This window comes from Lasioglossum baleicum, chromosome 16 (genome assembly GCF_051020765.1).
Source record: "Lasioglossum baleicum chromosome 16, iyLasBale1, whole genome shotgun sequence".
Lineage (NCBI taxonomy): Eukaryota > Metazoa > Arthropoda > Insecta > Hymenoptera > Halictidae > Lasioglossum > Lasioglossum baleicum.
This window is the reverse complement of record NC_134944.1, coordinates 9,942,438-9,959,629: the sequence shown is the minus strand read 5'-3', so window position 1 is coordinate 9,959,629 and position 17,192 is coordinate 9,942,438. Positions and strand designations below refer to the sequence as shown.

General features: G+C 38.7%; 1 protein-coding gene across 1 annotated transcript in view; it reads right to left on the bottom strand.

Moving 5' to 3' along the window:
* Positions 1-2,825: 2,825 nt before the first annotated feature.
* Positions 2,826-17,192, bottom strand: part of LOC143217189 (UDP-glucosyltransferase 2-like) — a 71,766-nt gene continuing 57,399 nt past the window's right edge. Inside the window, exon 5 of the mRNA XM_076441119.1 lies at positions 2,826-4,134. Coding sequence (XP_076297234.1) covers positions 3,834-4,134 — 301 coding nt within the window. The 3' untranslated portion in view covers positions 2,826-3,833. The remainder of the gene's footprint in view (positions 4,135-17,192) is intronic.

Here is a 17,192-nt window from a genome sequence, read left to right as displayed (position 1 = left end):
AGAATCGCCAGTGTATCAATTCCTACTCACCAAAATTATTAAAGAAGGAAAGAACTTTTTCCTTGGCCTGTGTTTTTTAAAATTGATGCAGAAAATTTTTATTTTGCATAAACATCCGCAGTCTGAACATAACACTATGTTTAGCATTTTCTAATTATTCACTGTTCTCTATTTCACCTAGCCAATTTCTTCATAAATACAACTACAACGTCGGGCGGTAATTGACTACAAGAGTATTTAATTACATCTTCAATTACATGTGCAAAAGTGAACTATAATTATAATAAGAAAACGGTTAAATGGTCCAAAACATAAAAATTAGCGGTTTAAATGAACAATTACACTGAAGTAATTGTTTGACTCGATTACAATTACTGTAATCGTGTTAAGTAATTGCAATTACTCCTTCCACAATTACTGTTTGAGCCAAAGTAATTGTAATTACCAATTACAATTACATGTAATTGTAATTTTATTTCTGCAATTTCAAGTAATTGTAATGCAATTTCAAGTAATTTTAATGCAATTTCAAGTAATTTTAATGCAATTTCAAGTAATTTTAATGCAATTTTCAAGTAATTTTAATGCAATTTTCAAGTAATTTTAATGCAATTTCATGTAATTTTAATGCAATTTCAAGTAATTGTAACATATGCTTTTTGTTTGTTCTTAGACATTTCCATTGAGTAGGTATCTAATTACTTTTTTTAGAGGCATTTTGGCAATTACAAGTAATTGCAACTACCAATTACAATTACTTGTAATTGCAGAAATAAAATTGCAATTACTTTGGCTCAACCAGTAATTGTAATTGCGGACCACAATTACAATTACAGTGATTCGTCGAGTAATTTTATTTGTGCAATTTCAAATTACAGTAATTGGTAAGTAAGTGTAATTATAATTGAAATTACATTTTGCCCAACTCTGTCTAACTGTAACTGTCGCTTGACCGACGATGCGACGCGACAGTTCTAAGGAGATACTACTTTATTCTAATACAAGAGGTTAGCTATCGTGCTTTTCTTCCTGCGCGTGCTCGATGATCGAGCTCGATAACGCTAGGTAGTCGATCATCGCGATCGTTAAAGACAGCTCTCGACCGACGATCGTGGGATAGTAGCGGTGCTCTAAGACGACAATGACGTCTGCCGCTTATCTCGCGTGGGGATTTCCGCGCGTCTTTAATAGATGGTCCCGGGTTCTCGCGCTGCTTGGGCACGGATGCGAAAATTTGCGTCGTTGAAAGAGGCCGACACCAGGAGGCGGAGCTGACGGGGACCGTCCCCCGCGTTTAATCTGCCGACAGTAGACACGATCCGTCTTTGTTGTCGCCGTTGACGGTAGCGTCGTCGTCGTAGACGTCTGGCATGTCCTTCTTCTTCTTTAAGAGTCCCTCGCTTGTCTTCGAGTGCATTCGAGTACACCGTCGGCTCCTCGGAACCGTTACCTCCATCCGCGACGCCAGCTACAACCGACGCGACGCAACCACCTCGTCGCACCCGAAGCCCGTCCTCGACGTTCCCGTTGTTCTCTTCGCCGTTGTTACGAGCAGAAGCCAGTTGACACAGTCGGTGACTCGGCCACCTGGGAAATACCGGGTAATGCCCGCAAAACTGGTTTCCCTTCCCTCCAACTGCGCGCCCTCCGTTTCCTTACTCGGTCCTCTTTACCTCCAACTCTCACCCCTCAACTCCTCCACCCTTCGAAGTCTTCTTTTTTCCGTTGTCTGTCTTTCGTCGGTCTCGTCTCGCCAACTCGCGCTCTTCGAAGAGCAAGAGCGATATCGTCCCTTCTTTCCACGAACAGCCGACAGGCAAATGCGAACGAGCATCCGCGAAAATTGCCCCGACTTCCGTCTCGAGTTCTGTAATCAGGATTAGGACACCGCCGCACGATCCGGACGCTGATGATTTAATTTATCGAGCACCGAGTCGAGTCTCCTCGCTACGAATAAAAACTACTTTAGATTGGTCATTGTACGAAGTTCTTCGAAATCCTGTCGGTGGAAACATCGATTGCCTGGCCCCGGGGAAGGTTGCAGGCGAAACTTTTTCTACTGCATCCTTAACCTCTTTTAAGTGGCTACGACGGATGTGATCGTCATCACGGTGTGCATTACAAAATGCCCGTGGCGTACATATTCGCATAAAGTGAAATAATGTGGCACAGTATGTCTAATTCTATTCATATAATATTTCCGTGTGATAATAATAACAATAACTGTAATAGTTCTTATTTTATGTTTATTTATCTATTTGATCTTAAAAATTCAGTATCGATCGGGAACTATTTAGTTTGATTTTTCTTTGCAAATTATTCGAAGTAGGCGTGGCTTTGTTGCTCTTAATGGAGCGAGGACAGTGCCCACAACAGGCTCTTTAATTACCCAACGACTAGACTCGTTGAGTAATAATACTTGTTAATATAGAAATTTTGATATTAAAAATTCGGTATTAATAGTAGACACTATTTATTTTACCCTTTCTTTACAAATTATTCTAAGTAGGTGTGGCTTCGCTGCTCTTAATGGAGCAAGGTTTCACAATTGCCTTGTTTTATTACCGCACGGATTAGACTCAATTGCTATCACACTCGTTGATAAAGTAGATTTAATATTAAAAATTCGGTATCAATAGAAAACTATTTATTTTGCTCTTTCTTTACAAATTATTCTAAGTAGGCGTGGCTTCGCTGCTCTTAATGGAGCAAGGTTTCACAATTGCCTTTCTTTATTACCGCAAGGATTAGACTCAACTGCTAGCATACTCGTTGATAAGGGAATATTAAACGATCGGTATCAATAGGGAACTATTTATTTTGAACTTTACAAATTATTCTAAATAGGCGTGGCTTCGCTGCTCTTAATGGAGCAAGGTTTCACAATTGCCATTTTTTTATTATCACAAGGATCAGACTCAACTGACATCATACTCGTACTCGTTGATAAAGGAGATTTGATATTAAAATTCGGTATCAAGAGAAAACTACGTAATTTGCTTTTCCTTTACAAATTATTCTAAGTAGCCGTGGCATTGTTACTTTTAATGGAGCAAGGTTTCACAATTGCCTTTTTTAGTACCGCAAAGATCAGACTAAACTGATATCATACTAAACTGATATCATACTCGTTGATAAAGGAGATTTAATATTAAAAATTCGGTATCAATAGAGAACTATTTATTTTGCTCTTTCTTTATAAATTACTTAAAGTAGGCGTGCCTTTGCTATCTTAATGGAGCATGACCAGTGCCCCAAGGAGCACTCTGTCCTCGTAACTGGCTCTTTCATTACTCCAAGGCCTGGGCTCAACAAACATCACACTCATTAGTATAATAGGAAGTTTGATCTTTAAATTCGTTATCAATAGAAAACTATTTATTTTGATCTTTCTTTGTAAATTACTTATAGTAGGCGTGCCTTTGCTATCTTAATGGAGCATGTTCAGTGCCCCAAGGAGCACTCTGTCCTCATAACTGGCTCTTTCATTAGTCCAAGGCCTGAGCTCAACAAACATCACACTCATTAGCATAATAGGAAGTTTGATCTTTAAATTCAGTTATCAATAGACAATTATGTATCTCGCCTTGCCTTCACAATTTAGTCTAAGTAGGCGTGGCTTCGTTGCTCTGAATGGGGCAAGATCAGTACCCTTCGGAGCAGCCTATACCCACGACAATAACGTAGTATCCACAAGAACAAACAATTCCATTCGATATAAAAGTACACACAACACCCACACCGTACGTTCTCGTTGCTTAAAAAGTCTATTATTTGAATTTCTTAACTATAATTTTATGAATATGTTTATTTCGTTGAAACAGCAACGGTTGTCAATTTGTCTTCTTTGAGTTTGCATAGTGATTCGCATGGCCCTTTGTCTTCTTGCCGCTGCACAGGAGACGTTTGGCTACTCGGTAGATGACGTAGAGGGTTACGAACCCTATAGCTGCGAATGCAGCCATGACGTCTACGAGATTGCGAACGTACCAGGGCATGGTCGAAGCTTCACTCTTCACGTAGGGTAAGCCATTGCCTCGGCCAATGTACTCGGTCCACCAAACTGCCGTTTCCAATGGCGTCGCCGGTCGATCTCTGAACGCTTTCGAGAGTCTTCGTGCATTCTCACTGTATCTGTAACAGAAGGTCATTTCAAGGTTAGAAGATTTTGTTAGGTCAACAGATTACTTTTTTGGTATTCTAAGTCAGGGCTCGGAATTACTTACTCGCGATGACCGGTTTTCAAAGGCTACGCCCCCTCGGTCCGACCACGCCCCTTGGCCCGGCCACGCCTCTTGGCCCGGCCACGCCCCTCGTTTTCCCTGGCAGTCATAGTTCTCCAGCTAATTAGGCGCGTACCATAGCGCTAATCGTGGCACCTAGGAGAACTAGGACCGCCACGAGAAAAGGGAGACGCGCGACCGGGTCGAGGGGGCGTAGCCTTCGAAAATCGGCCACTGCGACTAAGCAATTCCAAGTCCTGTTCTAAGTTAATTGATCGTCAAATTACAGCTTCCAGAAAATTCATAAAAATTAAAATTATTTAAAATAATTATATATTAACATTTTGACTGTTGCAATTCTGTCAGAGCCCGAATTGAGGGAAAACAGTTACCCCCTCTCTGCCAGTATCGGATTAGTCGTGGAAGGGAAAGGTAGAGTTGGGAAACTCTGTATAATGTTGACAATTTTTCTGCCAAATTTAATTATTTTTGTACACTCTATGAAGTCACAAAATGGTGGGGTTAATTCAAAATTTTCGTTTCGCTTGCAGTTAAGGATACCCTTTTATCAAATCCCACAAATAAGTCAATTTTTGGAATCCATTGGATTAAGGTAAACGTAGTTTCCATTTTCCTTGTTGAAATTTATGCCAATGCAACTATTATTAGACTTAGCCCTTTAGCTGCGACGCGGTCGGCTAAGAAGCTGTAAGCTCCAGTAGAACTTCTAGCAGAACTTCGGAGTAGAACTTCTCCAACACGAAGTGCATGTGAACTAAATAAGTAATGTCATTCGACATTACATGTTTCAACGACTTAAACTATATATTTCGTCGTAATTGCGTTTATATTGAGTTGTGACATAATTTCGTTTGGTTGCAAATATAAAGATGTTCTAATTTCAACAGTTTAGTTGAAATAAATTATAAATTAAAAAAATTAATAAACTATAACTATATATTTCGTCGTAATTGCGTTTATATTGAGTTGTGACATAGTTTCGTTTGGTTTCAAATATAAAGATGTTGAAATTAGAACAGTTCAGTTGAAATAAATTATAAATTTTAAAAAATTAATAAACTATAACTAATTTAGTTGTGTAACTAAATTATGTTACACACCAATATAAGGTAAAACTGGTGTGGATTATATTTTCATTGATTTCCATTTGTTGTCACACTTCAGGATTATAATTATTTGAATATATAGGGTGTCCCAACAATGTTGTATATCCTGGAAGTTTATTTGAAAGAACTTTTTTCCTTGACGATAATGTTCTCCGCGGCTTCGTTAAAAGGAGTTATTAACGAAAAACTCGGACCAATACCGTGGACGGATTCCGAATCGTCTGTAATAGGCGCGCTCTGATTGGTCCACATTTTTCATAAATAAATCCTGAACGAAGCCGCGGAGAACATTTACGTAAAGGAAAAAGTGATTTCAAGTGACCTTAGGAATCGCCCTCTTCAAGGAAATACAACGTTGTTGGGACACCCTGTAAGTATAATAGCATGCTGCTAACTTGGTCTGTGAGCAACAAGTGAACCACTTTAGTGGCGCTTCGCTCCAAAGCATGACTTATTGTTCGACGGAAGACACTTCAGCGGCTCGCAGTAGCTAGGAAGTTAATAGATAATTGCTATTCCTTTTAAACAATCCTCTTATGCGTCTTCTTATTGTTAGTTTATTGTCGTTCCATATTTTTTCAATATCTGCAGTAGAAACGATGTGCTCCAATGTACTCGGTTTTATATAGTGGATCATAAAATTATAAAAACCGTCCAATGCCATCTAGTTCACCCGCAACAAATTGCTAAAAAAAAAGCGTGGTAAAATGAACGATCTTTTTATGCGATCTGATCGGAGGGTATAGTTAACGTTCTACTATGTCGCAGCGCGACGATGATCGTAGGAGGCGCATCGCTCTCAGCTTTTTTCCGCGGCGAAGTTAACAACGTTGCCCGGGCCGTGCGTTGCAGGTTGCAGTGACTGTTAAATAATTCATGAAACACGGAGATCGATCGACCACTCGATACCCGCGACGAGCGGAAAAAGATGCCGCGGGATACTTTATAAATATCTCGGGGTGCTTTTAACGGGCCGCTTATCGGTCACCCGGAAACAACCTTTTCCATATCGATGAGAGGTCCGGAGAGGCTGTCTCAACGACGGACACAACCGACAGAAAACAACGGACCTTCTTTGACAATGTTGCTCTTTGGAAATCCTTCATTCGACATTCGCCATTTTGCGCGGTGCTAGTAGATAATTTGCGAAACTTGCCACAGTGCAACGAATGAACGAAAACGGTCATGTTAGCAAGTAGATATTGGGTTGGCAAGAAAGTAACTTCGGTATTTTAAAGTGGAATGAAACCCAATACTTTTTATTCGAGCAATGAACTTTCACTAATGATGTCCTGAAATCGCACTTCGGTCAGTTTTTGGCCGACCAGAAGTTTTATGAACGCAGAATTGTGAAGCTTTCAGAAAGATGGCAAAATATCATCGATCATAAAAATTGGGTTTTATTGCACCTTAAAATACCGAAATTACTTTCTTGCCAACCCAATACAGTACTATTTCCGTAACTGTCGCAGAGATCTCCCCGTAACTGTCGCAGAGATCTCCCCGTAACTGTCGCAGAGATCTCCACCGTAACTGTTTCACGATTAATCTATATATATAAAAGCGAAGTCCTGACTCACCTATCAACGCCCAGGCTAAACCCTTGGACTTAGAAAGCTGAAATTTTGCACAGAGGTTTCCCTTATAATCTATACAAGGGATAAGAAAGGATATTTCGAAATTCCATCCCCAGGGGGTGAAAAGGGGTTGCAACGTTTGTATGAGGAATATTTTGTTCGTGGTCGGATTTACTTCATACTTGGTCTTAATGCTCTTTGATATAATTAATCAAACACCTGTTTCGGCATTTTAAAAAATTGATTCCTAAGGGGGTGAAAAGGGGTTTTGAAATCTAAGATTGCGGCATGACATAAAATTAAAACTCTATAGGGGTGAATGGGGGGTTAAAAGGTTTTATATGGAGAAACAATATCAATTTCCGAGGGCATTAAACGGTTTTCTGTGCGAGCGAAGCCGCGGGCAAAAGCTAGTTTGAAATATTTCCTGAACTTTTTATTAGTAATGCTGAGCTTCATCTATCGTTGTGTTAAAAATATATAATTCGGTTTAAAAAAAGTCAATACTTGCAATAATTTTTAAATGCCAATAAACCTATATGGTGTAGTAACTATTTATTGATTTTTATACGGATTTTATGCGTTTATGACGAAAATGGGCAGGTGTAATTTAAAACAATGATTTAAAACATCAGAAAAATTTAAAGCCCACTGTTTTATTATTTTCAATCTATTGAACACATTACGAATAAAAAAAATTTTCCATTTCCCTCCAGTTTGTTGCAGTTTTGGTAGAAAGATTTTATTTTGCATGAAGATGAAGAAGAAACAGGAATTTATTTATCTGTTCAGTGGGGGTTCGTTAAAATGTTAGAAATGTATTGGTACTCGTGAATTCTCGTAAAAATTTTATTTCTGGAAATTACACCCATCCGTTTCGGCTAAAAATGCAAAAAATCCGCGGTCTATTCATAACATTCATAACATTGTGCATAATGGCACAGTAATTTTTTCAATTTTCGAAAATTCAGGCTCACCGTAGCCCTTCGAAAAATTTTGGTTCTGTCCAGCCAGCTCGAAACGCAGTGCATCTGTGGCAGAGAAGCAACAGAGAGCATGGGGGCGCAGGAAAACACGAAGAGCTTTGGCGAAAGGGGTGGGAGGCGGGGCGGGGGCGAGGGGTTGCTCCTGGCCGTGCTCGCGCTCGCAACCAGCCCCGACGACCCGGAACACACAATTTACCAATCGGTATTCTCCATTATTCGTGTTTACAGCTGCAGGCCGCGAATCAACCTGGTCCCCCTGTTATTTGCCTCGGTCAAATTCAGTCGCAGCCCTGCGGTGGTTTTGAATTAACCATCAATTTTAAGCGCGTTCGTCGTCCCTTCCGTCGACGTCGACGTCGCGCGCTCGACTCCGCTCGCGAATCAACGATGCGATGGCTCGCAGGGTGTCGGATGGACACCGGTGTCCAGGAAATTAATTTATTGTTCCGTGCACAGCAACCGGCAGGACAATGGAACGCGGAGAAAGATGAGGGAGCTTCGGGCAATATGGGAAATAAAGTTCGATGGTGCTCGATTTTATTGGGTTAGATTGTCCATCAGAAGATGGTAATTTTGCCCAAGTACTCAAAATGGGGGTTTGTTAGTTTAATCTCGCTGTAATCTTCGTTTAAACATTTTTCTCCTTCTTTTGATTCAGTAATTTTACCTTTCAATCGTTTACAATATTCTTTAGGTGATACATGAAACAGAACTATATTTTATTATACAGGGTGTCCCAAAATTTTTCTTTACCCATCGTATTTAGAAAAAAATACTTTCAATGTAAGTATGGGTTTCAATGCTCTCTATAGAAAGGTACATTTTTTAAATAATTTTATTTAACGTGTTGGAGGTCATTTTAAGGTCAAACTTTTTTAAATGGGAAACATAATTTTTTTATTACACCAACTGAGAAAAAACAAGTCTTATTCGAAACGTTTTTTAATTCGACAACAACTTTTTAAGTTATTCGATAATAAGGATCTTTATGCAAAATAAAAATGCTTTTCATCCCTTAATAGATTTTTTACATTGAAAACATCGTAACAATATTTTTAGAATCTTCTAATCTTTTACTGTTTTATATTTCACCCAGCCAATTTCTTAGTAAACGCATAAAAATTCGTACTCCAATTATTTACCTATCTCGGTATTATTATACATTTTTTCTTAAGATAAATTGTTGATAAGGCTATTTCTTTTAAGGATTCAATTTTTAAAAAACAAGTATGTAAGCTTACATAATTGTGCAGTAAGTTTGAGAAGCAATTGTATGACGATGTAAGGAAGTAGTTCATTTTCTGTAATTGTTTTATAAATTATGAATCAGCAAATCAGGGGTTTTATTTATAATAAATTGATTCATTGATTCATACAAGATCAATGTTTGATATAAACAAAATATTTGTGTCACGCTATTTGTGACACATTGCTACAATTAAAGAAACAATCTCTGCCTATTTGGAATGTAGTATTCAGAAATAAAAGTGCATTTATGGTTCTAATTTATTGGTAATGTTAGTAAATTTGAAACAAGGGTTTTCTCTGTAATAAATTGATTCATAAAAGGTTAATTACATGAAGAGAATACTTCGTAAGAGCGAAGGCCGTAATATATTTTAATGTTAATCGTCAAGGGACCAGGGATGAAACTTTTCTAAGGCCAGCATGCTCAGGATACGACGAGAGGGTGGAAGTTACGGCTCTGTAACGAGTAGCGAATAATACATTTACATCCTTAAGGGTATCACCTTCGAAGCCACTCGAGCATGTTTCAAATAACTCACTATATCTACCATGAATGCTCTCGAGAGGATTCCTGTAGGGGAATACGTTCTTCAAAAGCTGGAAGATTTAAATAGGTAAAATGAACGAAGGTGCGGCATATTATAGTGACCTTCCGCTTTCAAAATCTAGTGTTTAACACCTTGTCCTGCAATTTATCTTACGATTTCAGTGATTAAAACTTTTTAAAAAAGGAGAAACTTTATATCTATTGCACGCTTATACATACATATATTCTCCAATAGCTGTACATTAACAGAACTGAAGTAGAATTTTATTTGAGTTCAAAGGAAACTAATAGCACACATAGTTATTAGAGTCTGTTCAGAATCTTTAACACGAGTCAGACACGATATTGTACGGCAAGGGGTTAAGCGAACTAACTTCATCGGGAGATACAATTTTAATTACGCTGTTAACACTTTATATTAATAGCTGCTTAGCACAATTCTTACAGATTTTTGTAAATATCTCAAAATGTCAGCTACAATTGTCGGAACACTTTCTTTTGGATTCTATTCTATTTTTTGGAATTGTTTCAGACATTATTTCAGACAACTTATTTTATTTTATAATTACTTTCTGGCTTTTGTTCATTTTTAAAATGACACTATTTGAAATATTATTTGAAATAACATGTTATTTTATTTAACTAATACTTTGAGATATTTCTTAAAAAGTTCTTCAAAATTGTCTGGTGACCTGATCATCAGGATCAAGTCTGGTGTATATACACACCCTTTGTTGTATATTATTTTGAGGACTATTTCTTTCATAAAATTTGAAATAAAGAAGATGAAGAAGTAATACATTATTTGAAGTTGCGGACAATATTGAAGTTACTTGTGCGAAATAAATTATAACAAATAATAAAATGATTATTTTTCAAATAATTTATTTCGATAATGTCAAAGCTTGGTTTCCAACCAAATCAGGCATTAGAGCTGTGCAGAAACCACCCCCTGGATGGTACTCGGTCGGCCACAGGGGTGCGATAGCATTCCACGGATCACGGCGCCATCATTCTTTCGGCGACCGCAATTAGAATCCCCTAACCGAATAATTCCTGCGCGTAGGGTGCCGCAGATGAGTTGTGCGTGCACGAGCTCTGTCCCGGAAGTCACATCATGGAAAACGAAGAGGCCTCCCCGAGTCCCTACGATAACGTTTCAAGTACTCGGGAAGTAAGTTCGTAACGTGACTGTGTATACGGTGCGCGTGGGTGTACGTGTGTGCCCAGACCGAGCGACAACGATCCCAGATATCGTGGGAATTATGATCCCCCGGAGATACGAGTCGTCCTCAGAAATGGGGATAGAAACGGTTCCTCGCCTAACTTTCGCTACATCTGCCTGCAGACTTTCCTGGCAAATAATTTCGCACGGTTTCCGATAACGCTACACCACCACCCAACACCATAACCCCTACCCCGCCCACCTGCCTCGAACTATTCCCTAACCCTGACCGAAAGAATCGCAGGAATTCATGAGCTCACGAGGAAGATACGATCCTCGTCGTTTTCCACTTCATTTGCGAAATCTCTGCGAAATCTCTGCGAAATGATCGCTGGATCGGTACGCCCTCATTACTAGTGCAACATTATCTCCGTAACTGTCGAAACTCTATCCTATAGGCGTCCCCAAAATTCTATCCCCCATACAGAGTTGGGCAAACATTTTATTGAAATAAAAATTTCGAATAAAGTGGCTTTAAAACCCACTTGGAAAAAACCCATGTAACAAATTTTATTGAAATAGAAATTTCGAATAAAGTGGGTTTAAAACCCACTTGGAAAAAACCCATGTAACAAATTTTATTGAAATAGAAATTTCGAATAAAGTGGGTTTAAAACCCATTTGGAAAAACCCATGTTATAAATTTTATTGAAATAAAAATTTCGAATGACATGAATTTTTTCCAAGTGGGCATAATTGTTTTAAACCCACCTTATTCGAATTTTTTATTTAAATAAAATTTTTCCCAACTCTTCTGATCAAGAAGAGTCCTCAACATCTTCGGATCAAGGAAGATCTGTAAAAAAAGGTTGCTGCAAAATTGCCCTCGACCTTGAATTTCAAGGTCCAATTTTGTTTCATTGTTTGCAGATGGAGGAGTAGAAGGCACATGAAGGTCATTTCCAATTTTCTTTTAATGGAATCACGTATTTTTTAATACACCTATATATAGTTCATTATTGTCTATAAAACATTATTAACCCCTTATATTGAAAAACGACCAGTTTAGGTATTTCCAATCATTTAAATTGTTTGAAAATGTGTCCCTTCTGAAAAAGGATTAGTAAAAAAAATAGAATAGCATTAACTATTGATCCTGAAGCAAGCACAGCTCATATTTTTCATTCTAATTTACATGTTCAACTTGCACTTTCTATTATCATTAAAAAAATTTGCCTGTAAAAACCAACGTTGCTAAAGAGCGTTACGTAGACAGGTTTCGACGGTGACCAGACGGAGCATGAGATCATATTAAGTCTCGCGTGATTAGCACCGCCTTTCACAAGGTAATTTTACATGGTCATCACGCCGTACGTCTGTCTATAATGTGTCGTATTTCTTTGGGAGTATGTTGTACCCACAGATAGCGATGTAGCGAGGTAATAAACGCAGCAAACCCATAAAGAAAGATTTGGTTCCTGCGGTCAACAAAGAGTATCGTGACACACTGGGGAAATTCCAGCTAAACTGAGTTACAGCTGTTCTTATTGGACAGTTCTGAAGAAATGTTGACAATCTGTGTGCCTTAATAGGTGCCTAGGCTTCTATTAGTAGTCTCGTTGGTTTTACTAGCTTTTGTAAGTCGCTGTGTTGATGGTTTCGAGTACATACACCGATATATTGAGGTAGTAAACCTGGCAGTAAGACCATAAAAAAGGTTTGTCAGACGGAGAACGATGAGCGCGTTATGACAGGAGAGAATTGACACTTGGTCTATAGCGATGAAGTTCGGGATAACATGTTCTACATATATGTATATTAAAACTTGAACAAATGAGAGTGAAGCGTAGCCGAAAAAATCTGTCAACTTAATTCCACAAGGCACTGAATAACGATTCAACAATAAATTCTTCTTTCCGCGAATGGTTCGAAACTACAGTAAGCCCAACAGTATGCGACTTGCACCACCACGATTCTCAGCCCGCCACAATGATAATGTATCAAGCCAAACGTAATCGATCAGAGGCACGTCGGTGCGAAACAGTCCGCGGACACAGTCGCGAAAGAAATTCCGCGTGCGACGGTAGATAATGTTCCAGGGTGGTGAGTGCGAAGGGTGCGGGCACATAACGAATGAAACTTCCGGTTATCGGGATCTCGCCACGGTCCTTCGCCGCTTGCAAATTTTCTGGAAACGAGTCACGAATATTCCCGGCCACGGAGCTCCCCGAACACGACGGCGCTGAATATGCAGGTACACGCAATTAAAATATTCGCGAACGCGCTCGCTCGCTCGCTCGCGCGCCACCCCGCGTGGAAAGTAATTTCCCGAGGAAAAGGAATTTTTCAAAGTTAGTTCGCCAGTCTCGTCATGCGTTATATTGGCCGGCGAAGTTGGCGAAATTCGAGGCGGACCCGGGCGCAAAGTAATCTTCGTCCCCTCGTAATTCCTTCGAAGTTACTTTACGATTCGGCCGGAACCGGCTGGCTAGCCTGCTGCAGCTCTGCTTCTGCTCCGATCTGCTTGGCTCCGCTCTGTTCCGCTCCGATCTGCTCTCGGCTCCGCTCTGGATGTCGCTCGCCAGCCAACTCAGACACGTTACCAACTTACTTCCCGGCTTGTAACGTTATCGCGGCGAACCGAGAGGCCTCCCCGTCTCTTCCAATTAGCCGTGGTAACCGAACTCGCACCCATCCACCACCCTCGCCCACAACTCCCCAATCTTCCGACGCATTATTCAGGATTCTCCCGCCCACCGTCTTCTAAATTATAAACCATAAATTTCGGATCGTATTACAAATCGCGTCGCAATTACGCCGCGCCCGCGCCGCGCGCACCGAAGTTCAGCTGGAAAATGAAGCCACCTCCGACCTCGAAACTCTTCTTATCGAGCGCTCTCTTCGAATTAACACGTTTAACACCTGGGGTTGGCAGTTTTTCAGAAACTGTTCGTTTCGATTAAACCCTTGCTCTACGATTTATTTCACGGTTTCAGTGATTAGAACTTTTTTTTTTAGTAGATCGTAATTTCTAGTACACTTCGACTTCGACTTTGGGTACCCGAAATTTCCGGATATCCAAGTATCACTAATTGTTAGGTCCCGATCCGGTGGGTACAGGCCCACCTCTAGTAAAAATCAGAGACCATAACTGTTATAATCAAAAATAAAAAAAGTCATAGAATAACAAGTATTTCATCAAGTACAATCGTATTGGTTACAAATAAGGATTATAAGTAGACTGCGGATGTTTATGCATGTTCCAATTTTTGTAGACAAATTTGAAGAAAGTGGAACGAAATAAAATCTTATTTTCAATGGAAATAGCCTTTGTCGATTTAAAACAAATAAAAACTACAAAATTCTATTGAATTTTATATTCTAGCATTTTTTGAAAATTTTCAGTAGCCATAAATGCATACAGATCCGCAGTCTGATTATAAGTAACCGAAACTTTTTTATGGATGAGAGAAGATTATTTCGCTCGCTCATAACAGTTATTCGATGAGATAAATTTATTTCGCTCGCTCATAACAGTTATTGATGAAGGAAATTTGTAATAGTTATTATTAAATAGTACAACTTTCAAATGGTAGACTATCAATTATTTCATAAATTTTTTATTCGTAAAATGAATTGTTACAATTAAAATTTAATGTGACAAACAAACAAACAGATTTTGTGTTGTTCTTCGAAAAGAAATTCGATCAACAATAACTGTTATGAGCTATCGAAATAGATTTCTCTCATTGATAACTGTTATGAGTGATCGAAATGATTCTTCTCTCATCGATAACTGCTTTGAGCAATCGATAACAGTTATCGAGAAGGATCCAATTTTTGGACACTAATAACTGTTATTTCTAACCAAAAAGTATAAAACTGTATATTTTATAATCATTTTGTTGTTCGAATTTTTTTCTTTATATTTTGTGTACATTGTTTATCGTAGAAAATTTTAGAATGACTGTTATTTTTGGTCCCCGGTAAAAATACGTCGAAAAAAAGAAATAACATTTTTTCGTTTGACACCTCAATTGCGAGAAAATGAAGATAAACGAGATTAGATTTAAATTCTAGATCGAGACCGTGGTATGATGCATAGATAATGAAGTCGTTCCTGTTTCAAAGTCATGGTCAACATATTCATTTGAATAGTTCGTATAGCAAATTAAATCTTGTTTATTTCACGAGATCTTACGCATGCCTGTAGCAGAGGTCATTAGTTATTAATTCAAGAAAAAATATAACATGTGTTGAAAATGGGCATTTCCAGTCAACGTTTCAGCTACAAATAACTATTATTTGCTCTGAATAAATGTCATTTTCTGTTTTACAAGAGTTGCGTTATAGCATTAGTTCGGACATATTTCATCGAACAAATTGGATCGTTATATTTCATATTTTATTTATGATTTTACATCGTAATTTTACATCGTAATTTATAGTCTGTTCACTGTGTTTTAATTTAAACTTACGTCAGATATTTAAACGTGATACATCGTCCGTATCAAAAATGGCTTCTGCATTTTTAACACTAAACCTACCACTGCCGGTCATGTGACTGGTTTTATATTTTTCACTTTACAATTATTGAAATTATGAGATTGCTTACGTTGAACTTGAGTTGATAAATTTCTTTATCCAAACACATATCGTAATAAAAATTGCACAAGATATAAATAAGTAGAGCTTTGTCATTTCTATATTCTAAAACATTTTAATCGCTTTTAGTACTCGGTAGGTTTAGTGCGAAGTTATATTATACCATACGTCTATCAGTCAAATTTTCTAGTGTGTAAGAAAGTTGCTATATGTTTAAAACTAGTACAACACATGCAGTGACTTCCACTAATATTCGGACACTCTTAAAACCACCAAAACTTTTTTAATATTGGAATGTACGACTTGAAATTTTTGGAGAAGTTAGAACAGTTGGTTTGCTACACAACGTGACAAAAATTTTTGAAAGAAAACTGCAGGTTGTCGGAATTGCAGAGAAAATACTAAAAGTTGTATTTTCCAACTTTTTTATGTGGGCTTATATGGAAAATTTGGAAAACACGTTTCGTAGATCTGTGTCAATTAAACATATTCTGAAAATTTCGTGAAAATCGGTCGACGTTGTAATGAGCTACAAACGTTTAAAGATGGTAAAAATTGCAGTTTTTCACGATTTTCGCCCTCCAACTGCAGTAATTCGTAGGATTCTTACATCTTTCAATGCCTGTCGTTTTTTCCCGCATCAACCGATTTCTATGAAACTTTCACAATGCATATAATTGACACAGATCTACAAAACGTATTTTTTAAAATTTCAATATAGGCCCGCATAAAAAAGTTGTAAAATGCAACTTTTAGTATTTTCTCTACAATTCCGACCAAATGCAATTTTTGAAAAAATTTCTTTTCACATGCCGTAGTAAACTAATTGCTCTAGCTTCCCAAAAAAGTTCAAATCGCATAGTCCAATATTTAAAAAGTTACGGTGTTTTCAAGAGTGTCCGAATATTAGTGGGAGTCATATGTATACTTGTGTAACTATGTGGCACAATTAGAAGAGAGTAGAATCGCATAGCACCTCGTTTTCAGTGTATGAAGAATGGAAGGGTGGGTTAAACATTTGAAAATTGTAAACCGATTTCCTTGGCCTTGGGGCTGAAATTAAGAATAAATAATAATAAAAGTTAAGCTCAAAACTGTACAGGGTGATCTAAAATTTTGTCAGATATCTCGCCTAATTCAGTTCTGTCGGTGGCCAAGACAAAAGAGACATCGTTCCCAGTGAAAAACACACGTTAAAGGGTTGTAGTTAGCTGCTCCCTCCTCGCCGCAAATTCATTAACGTTGGTAGGATATTATCGACGCGTTATTCCACGTCGGAAACGAGATACAGCTGTAACGCGACCGCGAAACGCTTAACAAACAGCCGGCGAAACGACCGGCGCGGTCCGCGACCCCAAGCTAATTGGGCTAGAAGCAGAAAAGTCCGACACCGGGTATGTTTCATTTGCACCTGACACAAACAACGTTTAAATCCTCAATTACAGTCGCTCGGGCCGTTACGCGGACAGGATATCCGTTTGACGTACGTGCCCGTTAATTTTCGAACGCGGTTCCTGCGCCCCCGTCGGTGGGGTGGGGGGGATGCACGAGCGACACGAGCTACACACGATCCGAAACGTTTCCGTAGAAATGCCGGGGCCCTTAAATTGTTTTGGTTAAGGGCTTTCTCCTGTTTCGGCTGCGTCGAATGTCCGTGATTCGGTTGTTACCCAGTTTCGGTGGCGAACGTAAGTATTTTCGCGTGATTTGTGCA